The sequence below is a fragment of the Ipomoea nil genome, unplaced genomic scaffold (genome assembly GCF_001879475.1).
Source record: "Ipomoea nil cultivar Tokyo-kokei standard unplaced genomic scaffold, Asagao_1.1 scaffold3321, whole genome shotgun sequence".
NCBI classification, from domain to species: Eukaryota; Viridiplantae; Streptophyta; class Magnoliopsida; order Solanales; family Convolvulaceae; genus Ipomoea; species Ipomoea nil.
The window spans coordinates 740576-765897 of NW_017619749.1; the positions used below are offsets into that span (position 1 = coordinate 740576).

Consider the following 25322-nt stretch of genomic DNA (forward strand, 5'->3'; position numbering starts at 1 on the left):
TTGGATGATTATTCGTGGGTCACGGTACGACGTCGTCTTGGTTAGATTTCATGAATCCCCAATTTTGTGTTGTGTTCACAGTATAACGCCAAAAATCACATAAGTGCAGGTTGCACCGTGATGTGGCCAAGGCTGACGTTCTCATCTCTGGCAAGCTTCGTTAATTTGGGCACGGAACTCTCACAGTCTCGCTCTATTCAAAGGCTCCATTAGCACCGTTCCCAAAGCTCCAACTATCAAGTCTGATCTTCTTCTCTCATCGATTCATGTAATATTTGAAACCCTAGGTTTTGTTGTTGTTGTTGTTGTTCTTGTTCTTGTTGTGTGTTTATTGAATTTCAAAATTTCTGTTATGTCGAATCAGTGCAATATTTGAATGCATTTGAAGTTGAAAAGCATGGTTACACTTTTTTGAGGATTTACTAATTCGAATGAATGCGCGAGTTGCTGAATGTGTGTTGTTTTGTCTGAACTTGCAGGGATTCTCAATGGTGGTGTCGTGAGTGGTGGGTCAGCTTGTGAATTGTGAAGAATTCTTAGAGACAGGTGAATTTTATGCATAGATATGAATGGTGTGTTTATTGATGAAAGGTTGAATTGCCATGCTCATTTAACTCCAACTCAGTGGTTGCCTGATTCTTGTGAGGAGATATCTTTGCTAGGGTTGTATTTGGGTGGAGTTTATTTGAAACCCTAGGTAGGATGGGGGAGCAAGGGAGTGTTAATAAGGTTAGTGCCAAGCGAAGGACAAAGGCTTTGGAGATGGATTTTGATTCGGGAGACGATGAGCCGATTGGGTATATGTTTAAGTTAAAAGGAAAGAAATACAAGACCAAAGTGGAATTGGATGGTGGTAGAGATAAAGTTACAGGGGTGGAGGATGTGATGCAGAAACAGGCAGTCAAGAACGAGGATTTGGTGGGCATGGATGATACATTGGCTAGTTTTTGGAAGAAGCTGAAGGGTCCTAGGAAGGATGGTGGATTGGTGCCATGTGGAGGAGGAAAATCTGGCAGTGGAACGAAGTTACCAGTTCAATCTCTGAATGCCTTTCAGAAGGATGAAGATTTGGCTGCAGAGTTGCCATCAAAAACTGTTGAGAGAGAGCAGAAGGATGCTGATGCTCTATGTGATGAAACAGTTAATAAAGGGTTTGAAAAAGGATGTAAAAGGAAAAGCAAGAGGTCTCGTGTTTCTTTTATTCCAGAGAGAGTTGATTCTGACGATTTTTTGGAAGTTCAGAGATCTATGAATAAAGATGTTGGAAACGCTTCCAGTGCAGATGGTATTTTAGAAGATTCATTGTCTGCCTTTTTGCGAAAGTCTGATTTGTCAAAAAAATCTCGCAGTTCTTCATGTTTGAAACTAGGGAAGGTAACTGAAACTTCTGGTGACGGATCTAACTTAAGCTCTAGTAGCATCTCACAGGATATCTTGTCCATATCCAGAAGGACATCAGAAAAATTGGTGGAGGAAGTACCTGGATGTGGTGGTGATGCTTCGGTAGATCCATGTTCAAAGCATGATTGTCCTTCTCCCCATGTTGCAACATTTCAGTGTGATACTTTAGATGATGTGTCTTCTAAAGCAATTTTAAAACATCCAGTTCTTGCTACGATACCCAAAGCATCTGAACTTGGTTTGCAGGCATGTACGAATAATGTTTCAAGTGTCCAATGTGATGAAGTTGATTATTCGACTACTGGTCATCAGGGTGGCATCACACTAGAGACTCATAATTTGACAGAGCATTGTTCTGTTTCTTGTCAAGAGTCTGCTTCTGAGGATAGTTTGAAGGACCTTCCTACCAGCAAAGTAGGCCAATCTGTGGCTTCTGAAAACAAAGAGACACTTGAGGTTTGTGATTATGCATCACAAGGGAATTCTGATGTTAATTCTGACAACCTGCCAAATGTCCATACATTAAATACAGATGACAATGTCCACTCTCCTGTTCTGAAAATTGATTTACAGTCTTGTTCTAATAATGAATCATTGAATGGACAAGCTGAAAATACATTGCAGGGGAGCAGTAGAATTGTCATGGGTGAAACTTTATTGCCTTCTAAAAGAATTTTAGCAGGCTCATCAGCAATTAAAGGGAATATGGATATGGCTCTACAAACTGATGTGAGGTTTGAATCTGAGAATAGTCAAAAGGATATTGGAAAAGATCAAGTTCATTCATTGAAATCTATTGACTCCTTATATGAACAAGTTACTGCCGGTGGTTGTCGTGATTCAATCCAAATTCCTACTGATTATGTGGATGAGCCACTTCAAGCCTCACTTTCTTCAGGCAAAAAAGATGCTTCAGCATCTGGTGAAGTGCACCATGGGGATGGTAATGATTCTTATTCTAAAGAAGTAGCTCGCAACAATTATGTTGCTGCAGCAGAGAATTGTAATTCCATTAGCCATCACCTCCAATTGTTTGATGAGATGGACAGAGGGGCATTTTCTCAAAGTTGTGATTATCTCTCTGGAGATGAAGCGTATAATGGATCCTCTTCACCTTCAAATGTACCAGGGCCTGATGAGGTTGAGACAGGGTCTATGCCTGATGAAAGTAAGGACGATAGAATGTTAGGTCGTCAACGTGCTGCAAGAAACTCAAAAAAACGCAGGCATGGGGACATGGCCTATGAGGGGGATTTTGACTGGGAGGTTCTGGTTCAAGGGCAGGATTTTCTTATCAGTCATCAAGATGGTGATAGCGGGCAAACCAAACAAAGGGGAAAGCTTGATCCTTCTTCATTGACAATTCTGGATGCTGAAAATGGAGGGGATGCAGCTGTTTCTGTTGGGCTGAAAGCTCGTGCGGTTGGCCCAATTGAAAAGATAAAATTTAAGGAGGTACTGAAGCGCAAAGGTGGGCTTCAGGAATATCTACAATGCAGGTAGATTTTTTTATTTTATTATTATTATTATTATTATTATTATTTTTTTTTTAACACCAATGGAATAAAATTATGGTTCTTCACCTTAAGGAGCATCTTGCTTTCATGAGCAAGACTTACTCCTTGCTAACTAGAAAATGATCAATTTTGCATTGTTCTTTTCATTTTTTATTGCCATGTTTTTTCCATATAATGTCTACCCCTGAATTTTCCCTATCCTCTTGTGTGTGCATGCCAAATGTTGGCAGACAACCTGACCCCAATTAGTTGGAAAATGGAAGTAGTTTGGCTAAAATAATCTCTGATAAGACTGTTCTTACAATGTTAGAAGTAGCTCGGTGTATTATGCTTGGTACTTTAATATTCTCGATACTGCTGACATAATATGCTATTGCATAGTTTCAGATTTTTTGTTTGTTTGTTTGCAATAATGCCATATGGATATCGGAAAAGGAACTTGATAATTTGCTTAATAGTTGGAATGGAACTCATATCTTTCAAACATTCAAAGGAAATGTATATTCAAATTAAGCTAGGTTTAGACCTTCTAAATGGTTTTAAAATTCTCTTGATTTGCTTAGATGAACACATTGCATGTCCCTTGGATGCATTGATCTTATGTGAAGTATTAACATGGGTAGATTGCTGTAAATATTTTGTTTTAGGAATATAGTTCTTTTCATTGTAGAGTATGATGATATGTTATATGAATGTACTCCCTGTTATGGTTTTGCCTGTCACTTTAATTTACTCTGTTTTTGTGGATGCAGGAACCGCATTTTGAGCCTTTGGAAGAAAGATCTCAGTCGCATTTTACCTCTTTCGGAATGTGGAATGCCTGATACTCCTTCGGTTCATGGATCACCCAATGCTTCTTTAGTCAGGGATGTTTATACATTTCTTGATCAGTGTGTAAGTTCATATTGGATTTTGCTGTTTCCTTCAAGGCTTAGAAAACAAATTAACTCCTTTTTCTTCAATGCAAATTATGGTTGTATTGTGTTTGTAATCCTTTACCACTTATTAACAGGGTTATATAAATTTCGGAATTGCTTCCAAAAAGGATATATCTGAAAGTGGTCATGAGCACAACTTGAAAATATTAAAAGAAGAAAAGTTTACAGAAAAATCAGGAGCTTCCGTTGCTGAGTCAGATGATGGAGTTTGTTTTATTATGGGCCAGTCTAAGAGTTCTGAGATTGTTGCTATGCAGAATGATATTTTGTCTAACAATGAAAAATGTGCAGCAAAATATCATAAAGATAGGCAGCTTGTTGATACTCCAGCCTCAGAATTATTGACATCTACAGAGCATGCATACTGTCCTCCTGATGGCCACCAGAGAGATGGTTGTTGTGATACATTGGCCAATTCTGATAATATTATGTCAGAGACATCTGGCAAAGATGAGAATGAAAAGTTGCAGCATGTCTTAGATCCAAATTCACTTTCTCCAAATGATGCCAAGGCTGGTGGGATAACTTTTGTGCAACCTGAGGTTTCTAAAGGTCCGTTTACTTCTCAACCATACAGTAGGGATTATCACAATCAAACTCATAGTGATTCAGAAGTAAAGAAAATAATCATAGTAGGAGCTGGTCCTGCTGGCTTAACCGCAGCAAGTCACTTGCAGCGTCAAGGTTATCATGTAACTTTGCTTGAGGCAAGGAGTAGAATTGGGGGGCGTGTTTTTACAGACCGTTCCTCTCTCTCTGTCCCAGTGGATCTTGGTGCTAGCATTATTACCGGTATTGAGGCAGATGTGGCGACTGAAAGAAGACCAGATCCTTCTTCCCTTATTTGTGCCCAATTAGGCCTTGAGTTGACAGTTCTTAACAGTGACTGTCCTCTCTATGATATTGTAACTGGTGAGAAAGTTCCTGCGAATCTGGATGAAGCACTTGAAGCAGAATACAATAGCTTACTGGATGACATGCTGTTGCTAGTTGCTCAGAAGGGGGAACATGCATCAAAAATGTCTCTTGAGGATGGCTTAGAATATGCCCTCGAAAGACGTCGCATGGCTCTTTCTGGAATAAATTATGTGGGTAACAAACAGAAATCATTGAATACTGTAATGGATTCTGAGATGCTTTCTGCCTCTGATGAAGTATGTGACAATCATTGTCTTAAAGCAGACATCCTGAGTCCTCTTGAGAGAAGGGTAATGGATTGGCACTTTGCAAACTTGGAGTATGGATGCGCAGCATTGCTCAAGGAAGTTTCTCTTCCTCATTGGAATCAAGATGATGTATATGGAGGTTTTGGAGGAGCACACTGCATGATTAAAGGGGGTTACAGTGCTGTTGTTGAATCACTTGGAGAAGGCCTAAGGATACACTTTAATCATGCTGTAACTGATATTATGTATAACACTGAGAGTAGTATAACCAGCGATGGATTAACTAACAAGGTCAAAGTTTCCACATCCAATGGAAAAGAGTTCTCAGGGGATGCCGTTCTGATTACAGTACCGCTTGGGTGTCTTAAGGCAGGAGCCATTAACTTTACACCCCCCTTGCCCCATTGGAAATCTTTGTCAATTCAGCGGCTTGGTTTTGGGGTTCTTAATAAAGTTGTTTTGGAGTTTCCTGAGGTTTTTTGGGATGACTCAGTTGATTACTTTGGTGCAACTGCTGAAGAAACAGATCGTAGAGGGCAATGCTTTATGTTCTGGAATGTTAGAAAAACCGTTGGTGCACCTGTCCTTATAGCCTTGGTGGTTGGAAAAGCAGCTTTAGATGGTCAACATATTGGTTCATCTGATCATGTAAACCATGCCCTATCGGTGCTTCGCAAACTTTTTGGTGAGAGCAGGGTACCCAATCCAGTTGCATCTGTGGTGACTGACTGGGGAAGGGACCCTTACAGCTATGGAGCTTACTCTTACGTTGCTGTGGGGTCATCTGGAGAAGATTATGACATATTAGGGAGGCCTGTTGGGAACTGCCTTTTTTTTGCTGGTGAAGCTACCTGCAAGGAGCATCCTGATACTGTTGGTGGCGCAATGATGAGTGGGCTTCGGGAGGCTGTGCGGATAATTAATATATTCAATACAGGTACTGATTTCACTGCAGAAGTGGAGGCCGCAGAGGATGCAAACAGACACTTGGATGTTGAAGAGAGTGAAGTAAGGGACATCATAAGGAGACTTGAGGCCGTAGAGCTCTCAAATGTATGCAAGAAATCTTTAGATGGCACCCAGATTTTGACCAGGGATTTACTGTGGGACATGTTTTGTAATGCTAAAACAACCCCTGGAAGATTACATTTGCTCAAGGCATTGTTGAATCTTCCTGTGGAAGTTTTAAAATCATTTGCTGGAACTAAAGAAGGTCTCAGTACACTTAATTCTTGGATATTGGTATGTCATTCCTTCACACCAGTGATTTCAACTTCACATAGTTGCTACTGCATAATAATTGAAAATTCTCTTTATTCAATTTGACCTATTTCTACAGGATTCTATGGGAAAGGATGGGACTCAACTCTTGCGCCATTGTGTTCGTCTGCTTGTACTTGTTTCAACTGATTTAGTTGCAGTGCGTTTATCAGGTATACCCTTTCTATCTCTCTGTCATTGAATTCCTTTTCATCTGTTCTACATGACTCTCATAGCTGGTTGAACAACTTTTCTGCTATAGTTTGTTTGTTTTTATTTTTAATTCTATACATCTCGTTTCCTATAGTTAAAATTTAATATATTTTTTAATCAACTTCACATAGGTATTGGAAAAACTGTAAAAGAAAAAGTGTGTGTGCATACAAGCCGTGATATACGAGCCATAGCAAGCCAGCTTGTTAGTGTGTGGATAGAAATTTTCCGCAAGGAGAAGGCGTCTAATGGTCTGAAACAATTGAGGCAATCAACTGTTGCCATCCCACCAAAGAGCAAATCTAGTATTGCATCTGGAAAACCTCCTCTACGTACAACTGCAGTGGCACCAGAAAATAAAAGAAGCCTGAGAGTTCCAACTTCTGCTGGAAGCCAATTACCTATGAATGCAAACAATAAAAAAATGAACATCAAACCAGCAAAGTCAGAAATTGCCGCTGACTCAAAATCAGATGTTAAACCACCAATTTCTCAAGGTTCAGTGGGAAGGCAAAATGCCACAATTGATGGAGGCCAAAATTTCCCTTTGACAGAAGAGGAGAAGAATGCTATTGCAGCTGCAGAAGCAGCTCGTGCCGCTGCTCGTGCTGCTGCTGAGGTTTGTCTATCTGATCTGCACTATAGTACTTCTCTATGGGATTTCCTTATTGTGAATTAACAATATAACATTTAAGGCACTTTTTTTCAATTATGTTTGTAAGGATGATTGTTTTTCTACCAATTTCTTCACTTCCATTCTTGATTGCTTGTCAACCTTCTAAAGGAAGTGTATAATTTATCACTTAATTCAAAATCTTTGATCTTATCACTTTTAATGGAGTGATAAAATGCAAAGCAGAATGTTAGATACAATAAATAAATTGCATGGTCAATGATAAGATGGAGAAAGAAGGGAAGATAGGAAATAGAAAAGGAAGAAAACAACAATGAAGGGAAGCAAGGGAATAAAAGACATTAAAAAAGAAATCTGGTCTTAAAATCACATTCATCATATGCAGCTTTAGGAAATTCTTTGTTACTTTTTTGGAAATGGAGAGTTGCATAGGTTGAATGTGACTTTGAAAGAAAACTGAAATTATTTCATGTGAATTCCATTTTTTCATTCACAGTTTCCATTTTTCAATTTTGTTGCCTTGCATTTACTTCTCTTTCATCTATTTTACTCCTTATATATTTGTTATGTGGTCTTCTTACTTTGTAAGTGGGTTTTCTTGCTGATCATAATTGTTATTACCATTGCAGGCCTATGCTTCTTCTGGTGCCAAGTATAATACAACATTGCTGCTTCCGAAGATACCCTCTTTTCACAAATTTGCTAGACGGGAACAATATCCACTAATGGATGAGTCTGATATTAGAAGGAATTGGTCTGGTGGTGCAATAGGAAAGCAGGATTGCTTATCAGAAATAGATTCCAGGAACTGCAGAGTACAGAACTGGTCTGTTGATTTCTCTGCTGCTGGCGTTAACCTTGATGGTTCCAGAATTCCTGTTGATAATCGTTCACAGCACAGCCATTCAAATGAGAATGCATGTCAGTTCAACTTCAGAGAACACTCAGGAGAAAGTGCTCCTGTGGACAGCAGCATATTAACTAGAGCATGGGTTGATAGTTCAGATAGTCTAGGAAAGGATTACAATGCCATTGAGATGTGGCAATGTCAAGCAGCAGCTGCTAATTCAGATTTCTATGACCAGGTAATGCATGTAATGGACGAGGAGGATTCAAACATGAGTTTGAAATTACCTTTGAGAAGGCATGATATGCCTGCTAATGAGAGCTCTGCTTCACAAGTTACAGTAACTAAGGCAACACACAATCAACCTAGAGGAGCCGAAAAAATTAAACAGGCTATTGTGGATTATGTTGCATCTTTACTGATGCCTCTTTATAAAGCTAGAAAGATTGATAGAGAAGGTTATAAGTCAATAATGAAGAAAACTGCCACCAAGGTCAGCACCTCCCTCTTCATTCGGTTACCTCTCAACACAATCTAGTTCTTTAATTATAGTTACATAATTTTGATTTTCTTTTGCACTTATTGTCTTTGTTTATTTAGGTCATGGAACAGGCCACAGATGCCGAAAAGGCAATGGCAGTGCACGCGTTTCTAGATTTTAAGCGTAAAAACAAGGTACTGGCATATTTTATCTTCTGATGAATAATGTACCTCAAAATTACATCTTTGTTCTTATGTATGTGCTGATAGAAGTCTGATGCTTTGCAATTTTAAATGTGTGGAGAAAGAAAGAGTTTATGTGAGAAGGTTGGGGATCCTTATGATTGCCTTTTCCATTGGTGATGAATAAGAAATCCCATTCCATGTTTATTCATTTTATTCCTTAGATCAGCTTACTTTATATCTAATTTGTGTATAAACTCTTGATTTGTTTGTTGCTAACTATGCAGATTCGTGCCTTTGTGGACATGTTGATTGAGAGGAATATGTCCACGAACCCAGGTGCAAAATCACGACCAAGCTGAAGGATGATTTTATCTAGTTTTGGTGCTCATGCAAGTTCATTGGATGAAGAAAGATCTTCTATGCCATGTGCAAGAAGTTTTTGCCATAAAAGATTGCAACGTGCAAAAAGATGGGTTTCTTGAAACCTGCCAATTTTTGTTTGTAATCAGTAGCCCTGATAATTTGTCTCCTTATATGCACGCCTGAGATATTGCAATCATTATAGGTGCATTGTGACAAGAAACAACTCTTTTGAGGTGGCAAAGGCCCCTGTCCATCATCCATCGAATATACTTTATCATTCCCATTGCCCTGATAGGCATCTGTTGAGATGGTGATTATCTCCAATTAAACTTAGAATTTGTTAGTTGGAGTGGTGAACCTAAAGATTGTATCCTTTAGCTTTAGGACAAAATGTGAAGACCCCTTAAATTTTCATTTTGAGGGTTCGCAATAGATTAAACCTGACTTTTTTCTGACTTTTCCTTTAGTTTTGGGATTTGTACAGCTTAGGACCATTATCATGACTTCAAATATACAGCAGATTATTCTTATCCTCTAAAGTGCATCACATGTCATTTCAATTCTGAATCGCATACTTCTCTTGTTGATTGCTTTTGGCATTATTTTTCAGTTTTGTCTCTTAGTTGCTTCTGGTTCAGCAAGGTCTCCTACACATTTGAGTTGATGTATGAGTGCTGGGTAAAAGAACTGAAATGAGTGTGTAAATGAGTTTTTGGGTAAGGAAGAGATGAATGGGATTTCAGTTGGTTCAAGTGCCAAAGTGTGCCTCCGTTTGTGCACAGTACCTTTCATTTGTGGTTCAGTGGTAAGATTGTAAGATACTCAATAGCCCCCTCTATGTAATGTTTTCCTCTGCCTTTGAAAGTTTAAAACATAAATGTAAATGACTGGAAGTAGAATTCTGAAAATCCAGTTGCAGAAATGAATCAAAATCTCAACTCCATATTATACTTGACATATGAATTTCAAAATCTATTTTCTGTGGATAAGGACAAACGTAGACTTCTGAGTATTAGTCATTATGAAATCAATATTTCCTTGTCTTTGCTTACATTTCTTATTTGTTCACAGGTGAAGATCAGTTCTGACCTGGGATGTCATACTTCCAGGCTTCCAGCCTTTATGAGTGAGTTATTCTTCTTTGCTTCAAGCACTGTTTAATTTTTCTCCTGCAACTATGTGCTTGTTTGGTGTAATTTCTAATTGAATAAAATGATTATAAGAATGGATCATGAAATTGTTGATCCTCTGCATGAAGATTGTGGATAATCAGTAATTCAGTAGTACTACTGTTTTTTGCCACATGAAATATATTGAGAATTATTAACTGCTGAAAGTTGAGAGCTGATGCAGTCTAATCCACACGTTACTCATTGACTCATTCATGGTGGAAAAACAAATGAAGGTATTGAGTTAGGACAATATTGCTTTTCTACTGTGTGAGAGAGGAAAAGGTAGATGGGATACTAAGGGAATTCTGCATTCATTTTTATGTACAAATTTGGAAACTAGAAGTCTCCAGTGTGCACCCAAATTTCAACCTCAATGTTTTCTCGGTGCTGATAACTGCTAATGACAATGAATGAGAAGTCCTGTTCTTCAACTATAATCTGCCTAAAAGAATTTCTAGTAGCATACAGAATATGGTTAATCTAACAATTTGATTACAATTCTAGATGTACAATCTGCAGATGAGATTCCTTAGTTGATAATTCCGTAATATTAGTAAAATGAACAGTTCTCTTTTGAACTCTGTCCATGCCATTGAAGTGATGGACAGAGTTGAGTCTCTCTCTCTCTTTTTCACAATAAATATGTATATTGTGAAGTGTGCTTTCTCTATACTATCTCCGTTACTTTGAATATGGGGAGCTTTTCTGGATAGTTCTTATTGACAATTTTATTCTGCATAAACTGAACTATCTTGATTTTGGGGATTAGGTGTGGGCACCTACTTTCAACACTCAAATTACACCAATGCCAATGTTTGGGTTCACTTTATCCCACACCTAACCTGGGATAAAATGAATTGGGGGAGGGCTGGGATAATTAGTTCAGCTTCAAGCGTACACTTCACTGTTTCTTGCTTTTAGTGGTTACTTGTAATTGGAAATTAGCACATACCTCTGCACATGAAGAGACAGAAGCTGTAACCTTCGCACTTGTAATTGTAAATTAGCACTATACTGCTTTTATGTTTGTCAGCATTTGGTAGTGTTGGGTTAGGGGGGTTTAGTGGCCTTATTTATTTTTAGGAACAACCGTGGAAGTTAATACATGTTGGCATGTTTTCCTATTTTTGTTACTACCTTTGCTTTCTACTGATCCTATTGCAGTTTGCTGAGGTTGCACACTTTCACCAGTCCGGTTTAATGGTGAATTTGTTGTCACTAGCATATTCAAATACTCCTACTGTGGTTTTGTATTCTCGCTTGCTGTACATAATTTTGTTGGTACCTCAGTCCATCCACAACCCTGATAGAATTTGCAGGGTCCTCCAATACGAGCCTTGGACGTAGTCATGCAGATTCAGATATTCAGAAATGTCCTGGAGTTCAGATTGTGGGTTCAAACTATGGTGGCACATATCTTGGTGGATGATGATTTTGCATGTACTAAAATCGAACAGATTCTGTATTTGAATGCACAAATGATGAGAAGTTTCTCATTTGTGAGCATGAAACATTGTCTTGTTTACATTCCAAGTTCTCACTACATTAATCTCATTATACCTGGTGATGTTATCTGGGCATAATTTCATATGAAAACAGTTTAGGAAGACAACCCATTTTGCATAATTCTATATTGAATCTGCAGGTTTCTCATTATGGTTTTTTTTTTTTTTTTTTTTTTTTTTTTTTTTTGACAACTCGGCACTACTTTGTCTGTGGTGTGTACATTTATAGGTAATAGAGTTTTGCTATGCGGAAAGGAAAAGGAAAGATAATGGCCCTATTCCGTAAAATAGTTAGCTTATCGGTCAATTTTAGTTTATTTGACCACTATTAATTGTTTGACTGGGTTAAAATAAATGTTTGGTTATTTAGTTTTTTTGTAACCCTAAAATGCTAAAATTTAAAAAGCTGTTCAAAACAACTTTTTCAATGAAATTATACCAAATTATCAGCTAACAACTAATTTACCAAATACATTTTTACAATCAGCTAATGTTATTAATTAATTATACATTCTAACAACTATCAGTTAATAATTATTTACCAAATCGGGCCAATATTCCTTCAAATATGACTGATTTTATTTGCTTAATTTATAATCTAGTTGTTAAGTTATATGATTAACGAATATAAATGGTTGACACTATTATAAAGTCATACTACGTATTAGTTTGTCACTTTATGGACAATGCACTTATCGCTGTAGAGTTTAAATCTTGATTAATAATGAAGTGTGTTCGATTTATTTACAATCGTAAAGTTTAAATCTTGAATCTTGACTAATAATGAAGTGTATTCGATGCACTTATAACATTTTGACCAATAACGAAGTGTGTTCGATTACCGTAAAGTTTGAATCTTGACCAATGGGTGCATCTACAAATGTAGTGTTCGAATCCTACTAAGAATTACCATAGGATTTGAATTTTGACCAATGGTAGGGTGCATCTACAAATGTAGTGTTAAAATCTACTCAGAACTAATCATCTGTAATTGTAGTGTTTGAATTTTACTAAGAATCAACCTTAGAGTTTAAATTTTACTAATAAGTTTACAGTTCAAAGATAAATATATAGTGAAAATTTGAAAGGCCATTGTAAGGCCAACTACCAAAATCTAGGGTCGTCGAGACAAGCCCAAGACCACAATTTTAAGGAAGAATTTTATATCCTTTCCCCAACACGGCAACACAAGGGCCAATAAAAATCTTTTGTGCAGTGCCATTCGCAACTCGCAAGAGCCAAGGGCTTCTCAGATCTGATCAATTACACAGTTTTTCTGCAGATCCGACGTATACGAATTCGCTGAAAAGCTGAAAAGATGTCAACCTTCAGCGGCGATGAGACGGCACCCTTCTTTGGCTTCCTGGGCGCTGCTGCTGCCCTCGTCTTCTCCTGTACATCATCTCTCCTTCACTCGCACGGATCTATGATTCGATTTTTACATACAGTCTCGACCAATTGTGTTTTTGTGAATTTCAGCTTTTTTCCTCTTTCAATCTTGTGTGTGCAGGTATGGGAGCTGCCTATGGGACCGCAAAGAGTGGGGTAGGGGTGGCGTCGATGGGTGTGATGAGGCCGGAGCTGGTCATGAAGTCGATTGTCCCAGTGGTTATGGCTGGTGTTTTGGGTATTTACGGCTTGATTATTGCCGTGATCATAAGTACCGGTATTAACCCTAAGACCAAGTCCTACTACCTCTTTGATGGCTACGCTCACCTTTCCTCTGGTCTTGCTTGTGGCCTCGCTGGCCTTTCTGCTGGCATGGCCATTGGAATTGTTGGTGATGCAGGTGTAAGGTAACACCTTATCTGCGTTCACTTCTTTTTTGTGGTTTTGGTTTTATTTGCATATTGTGAATTGATTTGCTATATTGATTGAATTCAACCCCCTAGGCCCTACTTTCTGTTCTCCGAAGCTAACAATACTGGTGTTTTCTGATCTGATGATGTGATGTATTAATCATTTAAGCTTTATTTGTTTGATGCCATGCTACAAAATTATGAAGTTTCTAGTTAAGAATCTTTTTTTTCTGAATATTGTTTAGGTTTGTTCTGATATTATTTTAGAGTTGGAATATGGTTGTATATAAATGTACAAAAACCCTTTACTTTTCTTGGTTCAAGAGTACTGCTACTCTGTCTTCTTCTGACTGATAATTTGACATTTTAACTGGAGCTGCAGAATCACTCTCCTAGTAGACAGGAGATTGATAAATGGCTGTTAGCGGTTAGCTATTAGCTGATTGAGTTAGTGGGTTTGACTAGTTGATAGCATTAGCATATTTTAGAAAAATGTTTGGTAAATTAGCTGTTAGCTGATTATGTACAAATTGACTTTATCAGAAAGCTAATTGAAAAAGCTAAAATGAGCGGCTTTTTGAATTTTAGCATTTTGGAGCAATAAGTTATAAAAAGATAATTAATCAAACACTTATATTGATTGTTTAACCAAGTCAAACAGCTAATAGTGGTCAAATAAGCCGAAATTGGTTGATAGGCTAACTATTTTACCAAATAGGGCCAGTATGCATTACTCTGTACCGTGTGCATTTGAAAATGTTTCAGCTTGAATAGGCTTTTAGAGACCGTGCCAATTTTTGTGGATTTTGCTCTAGTGGGTAGGACTGCAAATGAACATTGCCAGTTCATGCTTTGTTCATTTCAAGCATAATTTTACTGTTGTTGTTTCAAGTGTAACAAATAACCAACAGTTTGACATTTGATTCATAAACTTGCAAAGCCTGTTTTGGTGATATCTATGCCAATGTTTGCAATATATTATGTGTTACTTCTCTAGCCACATATCTAAGTTTTCTTGTCTGTGTATGCCCTGCCCACTTCCTGATTATGCTCATGTATTTTGTCATTGGAAAATATGATATACTAAACGAAGTCTATATGTTTTAGAAGGCGCATTTGAATTCCCGTACTGTAATTGTTGTGCAGCTCAAAGCTTCTAAATAACTGCTCTCTGGGCCTTCTGTACTGGTTATTATGATGCATCACTTATATCATTAATCTGTTGCTTCACTTTTAACTGTTATATGCTCCATTATGGCTTTGGTGAACATTACTTGGGTTCTTACAGTCTTGTTTCTTCTTCCCTCAGAGCGAACGCACAACAGCCCAAGCTTTTTGTAGGGATGATTCTTATCCTCATTTTTGCCGAAGCTCTGGCTCTCTATGGACTTATTGTTGGAATCATCCTCTCTTCTCGCGCTGGCCAATCTAGAGCAGAATAGAGGAAGAGCAGAGCACATTTGTCTCTACGCATATTTATGTTGTTTTCAGGCTATTTGGTTGTGGAATTTTTTCTTCTCTTTCACCAAAGATTACTTATGGGGTTGGTTGGCTAATAGATTCGCTAATTTATGTGTTGATGTTTTGTTGTAGATTAGATCTCCCCTCGGCCCTCAATAAAACTGTCATCAGTTATCATAAAAGACCATAAGGGAATTGTGTAATACTTGTTTGTGTCGTCTTGTCGAATTTGTTCGTGTTGAGTTTCAAAGTTAGATTAGCTCGATTTACTTTTTCATTGGCACAAAGAAAGACAGATTTATGGAGTCTAGAATATATAGTTTGATTAAATCAGGAAACTTGGATTATCAGGATGCATGCTAACATAAAATAGCAAAAACATTACAACTCCAAATGTTATTCTGCCAAATTGGCAAATTATTCCGTAGACCTGGATCTAAAAATATCCAATTTGATGACTCTAAAATTTAAAAGCATAATTTATATTTTTGAAATTCAGAATTTTAATATTAAAAATATACAATTTAAGATCAGAATTCGCCTTGCAATTGGACCTAGTAACAACTAAGAAAATGTAGAAGAGAATTGTTGGGCCTTGGGCCCAAATTACCACGTCGTTACTGAAAAATATGGGCCCAAAAAGTGAAAAATAAAATAAAATAAAAATGGCACCCTTGAAGTTTCAACAGTGAGCCACCATCATCTCAAAAAATCTCTACTGTCTGGTTTCGAATTGTGAGCTCAGTCGCATCAAAATGGATGCTTTAACGCATCTAAACTTGGGAATCTGCAGTCCGAGGCTTGCGCCACCGCTGCAACCGCCTAACGCTAGAAGGCTCCACCGCTTCTCCGCCGTCAGTGGCGGAGCTAGCAGCGCACCCACCACCTTCTCTGCCAGCAAATGGGCCGATCGCCTATTTGCCGACTTCCAATTCCTTCCTTCCACTTCTACTCCCGACCCTCCGGACCATAAAAGCACCACCGCTACTCTCACTCCCCCGCTTGACATTCTGGAGCGCAATGTCTCCTTGCCCATAGACTTCTACAGAGTGCTCGGCGCCGAACCTCACTTCCTAGGAGACGGTATAAGAAGAGCCTATGAGGCACGCATTTCGAAGCCGCCGCAATATGGATATAGCCATGAAGCTCTGATTAGCCGACGCCAGATTCTTCAAGCTGCTTGTGAAACCCTTGCTGACCCTAGCTCACGCCGAGATTACAACCAAGGTCTTGCAAATCATGAGTTCGATACCCTTCTCACTCAAGTTCCATGGGATAAGGTACATTTCTATCTCCTTCAACTTAATTCAGTAATTTTTGATTCCTTATTCAATTGTGGTGTGTATATACTTATACTTATTCTTTTAAAATCTTGTTGTTTAATGTTGTGTTTTCTTTTTTAAATGCATACAAATCTATTTAGTTCAAATCTTATGAGTGTATGGTCCGCTTTCCAGGTTCCAGGAGCATTGTGCGTGTTGCAAGAATCAGGCGATACTGAACTGGTTCTTCAGATTGGGGAAAGTTTGCTGAAAGAGCGTCTTTCTAAGACATTCAAGCAAGATTTAGTCTTAACAATGGCTCTTGCTTACGTTGACTTATCTAGGGATGTTATGGCACTTTCTCCACCAGATTTTGTTAAAGGATGTAATTTTCTCGAAAGGGCATTGAAGTTACTACAGGTACTGACTTTTGTTGCATCTTTTTTTTTTTTTTTTCCTCCTTTAATCTTTTTCATTTCAGGGTGATTATGAATACATAACAAGCAATTTGTGTGGGAAATTATTATGGACTAACTTTTAGCTTTTAATCAAGTCTAGAGCACTTAGCTCTTCAGTCTTCATGTACATTTTAAAATCTACCTGGGCAGAGCAAAGGACTGCTCCTAGATATTTGTAGGTTTCTTCAGTGTCTTATGTTTTGGTGCATATGCAATCTTGAAATTATCTTATCAGTCAGTTATAATATGCAGGAAGAAGGTGCAAGTAGCCTTGCATCAGATCTACAGGCACAAATTGATGAGACACTGGAAGAGATCAATCCACGTTGTGTCCTAGAGCTTCTTGCTTTACCACTTGGTGATGATTATCAGACAAGAAGGGCGGAAGGGCTTCAAGGAGTGCGTAATATCTTGTGGGCTGTTGGAGGAGGAGGTGCAAGTGCCATTTCTGGTGGTTTTACACGAGAAGATTTTATGAATGAAGCTTTCTATCATATGACAGCTGCAGAGCAGGTGATTAGTTTCAGTCTCCTATCAAACTTCAATTCCTATTTTCTTTTTCACTTTTTTTTTTTTTTTTTTGGTTGATTGCATTTTATTCTTTGTTTTTGATGTATTGACTCTTCATTCTTTGTAAAAGGTTGATCTCTTTGTTGCCACTCCAAGTAATATACCTGCTGAAAGTTTTGAAGTCTATGGGGTTGCACTTGCACTTGTTGCTCAAGCTTTTGTTGGGAAAAAACCTCATCTCATCAGAGATGCTGATAACCTATTTCAACAACTTCAGCAAACTAGAGTAACTCTTGGGAGTTCTGTATCTGTCTATACTGTCAGAGAAAATCGTGAAATTGACTTTGCATTAGAGAGGGGCCTTTGCTCACTTCTTGTGGGAGAAGTTGATGAATGTCGCTCATGGTTGGGCTTAGACAATGAGAATTCACCATATAGAGATCCATCCATTGTAACCTTTGTTGTAGAACACTCCAGAGATGACAACGAAGATGATCTGCTTCCTGGACTTTGCAAGTTGTTGGAGACGTGGTTGATGGAAGTGGTATTCCCCAGGTTTAGGGAGACACAATCCATAACATTCAAGCTTGGAGACTATTATGATGACCCAATGGTCTTGAGATATTTAGAGAGGTTAGAGGGAGTTGGTGGTTCACCTTTGGCTGCTGCTGCAGCTATTGCAAGAATTGGGGCTGAAGCTACTGCAGTGCTTGATAGTGTGAAGGTTAGTGCAATTCAGGCATTGCAGAAGGTTATTCCCCTTGGTGATGGGGAAACTAGTGTTAGACGGCATGGGAACAGTTTTTATACAGCAACAGAAAGTGACGAGCTGAGTCATGGTGACAAAACTTTTCCAGAAAACATGGCTGGTTTTGCCGAGAGATCACCTTCTGATGACCAGGAGCAAGAAATGATTACTGAAAAAATAAAAGATCTTGTTGTTAAGATTACATCTGCAGGTGTGGCTGTTGGGTTGCTGACATTAATTGGGTTAAAGTTTTTATCTAATAGAGCTGACTCTTCCATTCTACGTAAAGATGACGGATCATCTGTTACTGCTGATGTTGTCAGCATAGGTATGAAATAGTTATCTGCTTTCACTTTCCACTTTCTGTTACTAATCCTCTATCAAGGGAATTATCTCCATTCCTTTGTTTTGGCCTTACTATTACTCTCTATCTGTAGGTTGATAAGAGCACATTCTGAGTGCAGTCTAGTTTATCTGTATATCTGAAATTTGTTTCTTCCTCTGATCTTCAGGCCCCTCAAAAGTTGAAGTATCTGAGGAAGTTCCTAGAATGGAAGCCAGGTTTGCTGAAAGCCTCGTTCGCAAGTGGCAGAACATTAAATCTCAGGCTCTGGGACCTGACCATCGTCTTGAAAAGCTGTCAGAGGTGAGAAAAACTTTGGATATTATTTGAGATTGCTGGTGCATGGTGTTCTGTATTGTTGGGCGGAGGCCTGAAGGGCCAAGTCCAACACCAAATGGCTAGGGGATTGTTGGGCGGAAGCTTGAAGAGCCAAGTCTAGCACCCTGCCTCGAAAATGTGGCGGTATAAAGAAATAAAGTTGCGCCTTCACTATTGGCTATACTAACTAGTGGCCTCAGAGCGGTCATGGGTTCGAGTCCATTAGGCTGGCGGTTCTTTCAATTGTTATACCATGGACTGATACAAAAATTCTGTACCTTCAGTTAATAGTTTCTGTACGTGTAAACAAAACTATCAACTATAGATACAGAATCTAAAAGTTATTTTTGGACCAGGGTTTGCAATGCAAGGTAGACCCTGGCCCATGGTATAGTTTGCCTGGTTCTTTGGGGGAGAGGGGGGTGGGAATTGTTGGGTGGAGGCCCTAACTTTACTTTTGACGTAATGGTGTCCTACGATGGCAGATCTTGGATGGTCAGATGCTAAAAGTTTGGACAGACCGCGCCGCAGAAATCGCACAGCATGGTTGGTTTTGGGACTATACTCTGCAGAACCTCACCATTGACAGTGTTACTGTCTCAGTTGATGGGCGGCGTGCCATTGTGGAAGCAACTCTTGAAGAATCTGCTCAGCTGACTGATGCAGCTCATCCTGAACACGATGACTCATACAGCACAACATACACGACAAGATATGAGCTTTCCTGTGGAAAATCTGGATGGAGAATTGTAGAAGGAGCTGTCCTCAAGTCATAATATGGGTGTATATGTTCATCAATGTAAATTCTAGCCAATTTATGAACTCCTTTGTGCCACATATATTCTAATCATGGCTTAATAATTTCCTTTTTTGTCAAGTAGAGGTTCTTTAGAAAAAACCATACTTTCCATTAATAGTGTTTTTTTGCTTACGAATCTAGTATATGAGTTGATTCTTTGGCCTTACAATATTAGTGGTCTATTTACTAATTGTTTGAAGTTGTTGAGTTGATTAGTATGTCTCGAGCGGTTGGATTGGTTAGTACTATCTTACAAAGTTAATTGCAGTACCTTTTTTAATATACTAAATGTACATTATATAATATAATGTACACTCAATACACAAAAATTTACATTCTCTGAATATAATGTACATTATTTTTATACTGAATGTATATAATTTTTATACTAAATGTACATTATTTTAAAGCATACAAAATATGGTCCACACAATAATAATTGCTCTTTTTTAGGTGATAGGATAAACTTATAGTCACTATTGAGAGAAATTTATAATCACTATCTAAAAGTGTGCATTTAGTATGATTCTTCTAATACAAGCTCTCCATTACTGGTCATGTCTAACGACAACAAATAAACAATTTCTAAATAACCAAGGAATCTCCTTTGCATCTTTTTTTTTTTTTTTTTTTTTTTTTTTTTGTCAGACCACGAGGTGTCATGAGCAGGCCATAACTGTATGAAGCACCTTAAAGTCCGAACCATACTCAGACTAATCCTGGGTACCTTAAAGCTCGTACCATACTCAGACTAATTCCTGTTCGCATCGGGCTGGCTTAGGGACAAAGTATTGGCCAGATTGATTTTTTCCGACATTTCTTAAGGGACAAGAGTGTACGGCAACTCACGCCAACCAAGTTGGTTCCTCTTTGCATCTTTAGACTAATACTCATGCACAACGGGTTCTTAAATAACTATATAAATAATATCTGTAGTGCTAGTCTAAACTAGTAACCTAATATATGCTTACACACAAGACTATCTTTCTTATTGAAAGCTTCGCATGGACTATTTTAGGATTGCAGAAGGCCCTTGCAAAGGAAAAACTTTATCCCAACGAGTAGGAGATGCTTAGCTCCGAACATAGAGATTAACACGCTTCAAAAAGAACATAGAATGGTATAAGATATAACATGCAGAACATGCCGATCATTAAAAATTCACGAATTATAAATGTTGTAATATATTTATATAGTCTTTCCCATAACTTCTTGTACCAGACCAACCCACCTAAAATGCAAATAGGACTCAGAAATGTTGTCAATATCATGCAAAATTGCAAATAAATAAGTCATCAAAGATTTTCCACAAATTAAGATTTGATCGTAGAAGAATTTAATTTTTATCCAAAGACACTGTTAAAGTTTAGAATATGAGTTTGGGATAATAGTGGGATCATAAATTACCATAACCAAACAAAGAAAAACAACAAAATCCGTTACAGCTAATTTGCTGTTCCAATCCAAGTATGCCCCACCACCCCTATCAAACCATCATTATAGCCACCAGAAATAAAATGAAAAAGAAAAAAAAAAAAAAAGAGTCGTCTGTTTATCTCTCTTACTACAATCATTTCATTTCTTCTGTGGATCCAATGCTACATATGAGCTATTAAGCTCAACGATTTTCCATATTTCTGACCCGATTTGCCTTCCCAGGTGAATCCATTTCCGCAGCCCTATCCTTTATCCAAGATTTAATTTTTTATTTTTGTTTTCTATCGAACCCTATCGTCTCTGTTTCCAATTCCATTGTAAAAACCCTCGTTCAAAGATTCAATCTTCAATTGGATTTCGACCTCCCTTTGTTATCAATTTTTGGTTTCCAAATTCGCGACTTTGGAATCTGGGGTTTTGAATTGTTGTTCAAAACCCTAATTGAAAGGAAAAAATGTCGACGAGGGGGAGCAGATCTGAGAAGGTGAAGAGAATATTCCAGCAATTCGATGTGAACAGGGACGGCGGTCTGAATCGGGAGGAAATGGCGGCTTTGGTGGTCGCCGTGAACCCCCGGGTCAAGTTCAGCGACGAGCAAATCAATGCCATTCTCGACGAGGTTTTCAGGACCTACGGCGAGTTCATTGACGGCGAGAAGGGTCTCACATTCGACGGCCTGTTACGTACTTACGATGACGGAGCTGGCGACGTCGACCGGGACTTTGACGCGCTGGGCCTCGAACTCAAGCCGGAAAATGATAACGGGATTTCGATGGCTTCGGAAGAGGCGTCGTCGTCGATTGCTGATGAGCGAGTGATGGAGCCGCACAAGAAACAGAGGACCGCGGCCTGGGCGGCCTCGCCTAACCACGGCATAGTGTTCGACGATACTTGGAAACTCGTTGACGACCTCGAAATCCTCATAAAAAGGCTTAAAGCTAAGCAGTCCAAGGATGGGAAGCTCAAGAATGACAATTCCGATGTCTACTCCGACCCCGGTTGGTCCCGGGAATTGGGGCCTTCCTCCGAGCTTTCCGATAAACGGGTTGTTTGGGACGAGTCCGGCCACGACTACGCCGTTTTTGTCAAAGAATTGGGTGTTTTGAGGTCTAGGGCTGACGGAGCAAGGTCAAGGGAAGAAGCTTTTGATGGCCATATGGCCTTAGGTAGAGTTTTGTATGATCACCAATTATTTAAGGAGGCATTGGTGAGCTTTAAGAGAGCCTGTGAGTTGCAGCCTGCTGATGTGAGACCTCATTTCAGAGCTGGAAACTGTTTGTATGTTCTCTCGAGGCACCGTGAGGCGAAAGAAGAGTTTCTTCTTGCTTTAGACGCTGCAGAAGCCGGTGGCAATCAGTGGGCTTATCTCCTTCCTCAAATCCATGTGAATCTTGGAATTGCTCTTGAAGGTGAGGGTATGGTGATTAGTGCCTGTGAGCATTATAGGGAGGCTGCAATTTTATGTCCTACTCATTTTAGGGCTCTTAAGTTATTGGGTAGTGCACTTTTTGGTGTGGGTGAGTATAAGGCTGCTGTTAAGGCACTTGAAGAGGCTATTTATATGAAAAATGATTATGCTGATGCCCACTGTGATCTTGCTTCTGCTTTGCATGCCATGGGGGATGATGATAATGCGATTAAGGAGTTTCAGAGAGCTATTGATTTGAAACCTGGCCATATTGATGCTTTGTACAATTTGGGTGGACTTTATATGGATATGCAGAGGTACCAGAGAGCTTCGGAGATGTACACGAGAGTCTTGACTGTTTGGCCGAACCACTGGAGGGCACAGCTGAATAAGGCTGTGGCGTTGTTGGGGGCTGGTGAAAACGAGGATGCTAAGAAGTCTTTGAAGGAAGCGTTGAAGATGACAAACAGAGTGGAATTGCATGATGCGATAGCACACTTGAAACAGCTTCAGAAAAGGCGGTTGAAGGGGAATGGGAGTGGCAACGCGGAGGAAGCCTTTGTCATTGTGGAACCTTCAAAATTCAAGACTGTTGGTGAGAAAACTTCATTACGGCCAGAGTTAGCCACTGCTCTTGATATTAGGGCTTTTCAGAGGATTACTAGACTGAAACGTTGTGATGTTGAAACCTTAAGGAAGGTAATGAATGAAACTGATGTACCAGTCTCCTATTCAGGGAGCGGTGCACCTGAGAAATCGATACGCAAGGCTTCACTAGAGGAAATTCTCCGCAAGTTACTTTGTTTCTTGAAGCCAGATACTTTTGTAGAGGCTGTCAAAGCGATAAACCAGAAAATCCTCTCTGTTTTAGATGATTCAGAATCAGGGAGAGTGGATTTGGGCATGTTTTTGGCTCTTCTTGCCCCTTTATGTGGAGGAACTCCTGAGAGACGAAAACGCATAGTGTATGATGCGCTTCTGTGGAGGCCTGTGAACGAGGGTGGCACACAAATTAGGAAAACTGATGCCCAGAGGTACATCAAGCTGTTGAGAGCCATATACATTCCTTCCCACGGGGCTAGTGAACTTCTAGAAATTCATGGGGAAGTGGACACCTCACTGGTCTCTTTCCAAGAGTTCCTCGTGATGTTTGATGATCCTGATTGGGGTTTTGGTATTATGAACACCTTATTGAAGCTTGAAGTTGGGGACAGGAATCGTCATGGCAGCCATTGCTGTGCAACTTGCCGCTACCCTATCATTGGATCACGCTTCAAGGAAACGAAATCACACATCAGCTTGTGTAGCCAATGTTACAGCGAAGGAAAAGTACCCCCCACCTGCAAGCAGGAAGAGTATAAATTCAAAGAATACGCGAGTGGGTCTGATGCAGTGAAAGATAAATGTATGTGGTTTGGTATGCACTCGAAAAGTTCTTCTCCCGCTGCCACAACTGCCACCAGCTAGCTAGTCAAGTTCGCGTCTTATTGACACTCGTGTACTCTTTTCTGCATCGTGTTTAGCTGTTCGAGTTCAGTGGATTCATGATCTTGTACAATAATCCATTCTTTTGTCTTTCCCACTGTAGAAAACTTGTGGCTCTTTTCCGGGTGGGTTCTTTTCGTTCTTCTAACTCCTTAGAAGGTCCATGAATTGTTTCTTGAGTCTGCTCACTTGGTGTAAAGTTTTTATTTTTCCATTGAACCATGTACCTTTCTCTGATCTTGACTATGCATCAAGTTTACCTGTGTAAACACCTTTTTTTTTTTCCCCTAATTGTCAAAAGTGAAAATGATTGATCTGTGTGTCCAAGTTCTGATCTTTCAACCTTAAACAGTCTGGGTTTTTTTCATGTTTTATTTTCTTGGAGACATGATGTGAATTGGGGATGAAGTTGTTTGAACTTTGAAGTGTAAAGTGATGATGATGATGATGAAGCATAATAGTGTTTATTATGATTAGTTAACGGAATGTTAGTTGCAGTGGTGATGAGCTGGTGAGATGACAATTACAATCATATAAAAAGCTAAAGTCTTTTTACTACTACATTAAAAGAATTGGTCTGACTTCTGAGTGGAGCTAACTACAATTGCGGAAACATTTTTAATTACTTGACATATGATGATCTGTAATCTCCTGTCTTTAATAATTCAGATTGGTTGGCATTTGCTTCTCCATTACCCTTTTCCTGTTGCCAAACCTCTCTTTTCATCAATTCCTTGTAGTTGCCCACAAAAGGAGAAAACACTCTTCACAAGACCCCTCACACTCTAGCCTGATAGGAATGACTCAGTGGTCCATTAAATGCAAGGATCTGTGTCCAAAAGGGTCAAACTCTCATATTGTCAAGGTTTGATCATGCGTTTTTGTCTATAATTTGTCATGCAAAGCCAATCTATCATGCAGAAACCAATTGAGTTACTCATGTAGGCAATTCCTTTTTCAACCATCTTTAACTTTTTGAATCATATTTAGAGAATTGACTAATAAAGTTAATGTCTTTTCATATATGCGTGCCACACAAAAGGTAAGTAGAACATTATTATTGTACTTCAATATCGTGAGTTCGATTCTTACTAACATTCATTTGATCGAGTTTGATCTTCTTGTACGATTCATTTATCTTGTATGCATACTGTTGGTAGTAGCGTTAAGTTTCTAAATTGTACAAAGAAAAATAAATGTGGGATAATAGCACGTAAATCTGGAAGGAATTTGGGAAGATCCAAGCAATGTGATCCATTGTAGTCTAGTTTGTTAGGATTCCGGCTTGGCAGAGTTCTCTTTGCAACAGTTCGTGTCCAGTATATGTTTACAATTTGGGAAGACCCAGTAATATGTTTCCGTTGTAGTCTAGTTGGTTAGGATACTCGGCTCTCACCTGAGAGACCCGGGTTCGATTCCCGGAAACGGAACCTTTTTGCTGTTTTTTGCAACAGTTGATTTCCAATGTTTATAATTTGGGAAGACTTAGTAACGTGATTCCGTTGTAGTCTAGTCGGTTAGGATACTCGGCTCTCACCCGAGAGACCCGGGTTCGATTCCCGGCAACGGAACTCTTTTTTGCTCTTTCCCGGCGAGGCACTCTCTTTGCAAC

The 25322-nt window shown here is 39.0% G+C and overlaps 4 protein-coding genes and 2 non-coding genes across 9 annotated transcripts; all 6 read left to right on the forward strand.

The window, feature by feature from the left end:
• The first annotated feature begins 90 nt into the window (after positions 1-90).
• On the forward strand, positions 91-9540 carry LOC109170359 (lysine-specific histone demethylase 1 homolog 3). Of its 3 annotated transcripts, none has more exons than XM_019319435.1 (9): positions 91-268; positions 480-2900; positions 3671-3812; positions 3931-6264; positions 6362-6455; positions 6627-7114; positions 7759-8469; positions 8577-8651; positions 8927-9540. In XM_019319435.1, the coding sequence occupies exons 2-9, from the start codon at positions 703-705 to the stop codon at positions 8999-9001; spliced, it is 6117 nt and encodes a 2038-aa protein (XP_019174980.1). In that variant the 5' UTR covers positions 91-268; positions 480-702; the 3' UTR covers positions 9002-9540. The 3 variants fall into 3 exon arrangements, with proteins under 3 accessions (XP_019174980.1, XP_019174978.1, XP_019174979.1); XM_019319433.1 differs by having other exon boundaries at positions 91-240; XM_019319434.1 differs by lacking the exon at positions 91-268 and having other exon boundaries at positions 320-2900.
• A 3276-nt stretch (positions 9541-12816) lies between these two features.
• On the forward strand, positions 12817-15196 carry LOC109170611 (V-type proton ATPase subunit c1). Its single transcript, XM_019319804.1, has 3 exons — positions 12817-13076; positions 13193-13478; positions 14791-15196. The coding sequence occupies exons 1-3, from the start codon at positions 13001-13003 to the stop codon at positions 14921-14923; spliced, it is 495 nt and encodes a 164-aa protein (XP_019175349.1). The 5' UTR covers positions 12817-13000; the 3' UTR covers positions 14924-15196.
• A 431-nt stretch (positions 15197-15627) lies between these two features.
• LOC109170599 (protein ACCUMULATION AND REPLICATION OF CHLOROPLASTS 6, chloroplastic) lies at positions 15628-19549 on the forward strand. Of its 2 annotated transcripts, none has more exons than XM_019319787.1 (6): positions 15628-16222; positions 16400-16624; positions 16915-17175; positions 17303-18248; positions 18433-18566; positions 19067-19549. In XM_019319787.1, exons 1-6 carry the CDS (start codon positions 15698-15700, stop codon positions 19355-19357), a joined length of 2382 nt encoding a protein of 793 aa, XP_019175332.1. In that variant the 5' UTR covers positions 15628-15697; the 3' UTR covers positions 19358-19549. The 2 variants fall into 2 exon arrangements, with proteins under 2 accessions (XP_019175332.1, XP_019175333.1); XM_019319788.1 differs by having other exon boundaries at positions 16918-17175.
• A 1342-nt stretch (positions 19550-20891) lies between these two features.
• On the forward strand, positions 20892-24037 carry LOC109170519 (uncharacterized TPR repeat-containing protein At1g05150-like). Its single transcript, XM_019319672.1, has one exon. It carries the CDS (start codon positions 21272-21274, stop codon positions 23690-23692), a length of 2421 nt encoding a protein of 806 aa, XP_019175217.1. The 5' UTR covers positions 20892-21271; the 3' UTR covers positions 23693-24037.
• A 1030-nt stretch (positions 24038-25067) lies between these two features.
• Positions 25068-25140, forward strand: TRNAE-CUC. The gene has a single exon. It is a non-coding gene; the product is annotated as a tRNA-Glu (tRNA).
• Positions 25141-25208: 68 nt separating this feature from the next.
• On the forward strand, positions 25209-25281 carry TRNAE-CUC. The gene has a single exon. It is a non-coding gene; the product is annotated as a tRNA-Glu (tRNA).
• The last annotated feature ends 41 nt before the right edge of the window (positions 25282-25322 follow it).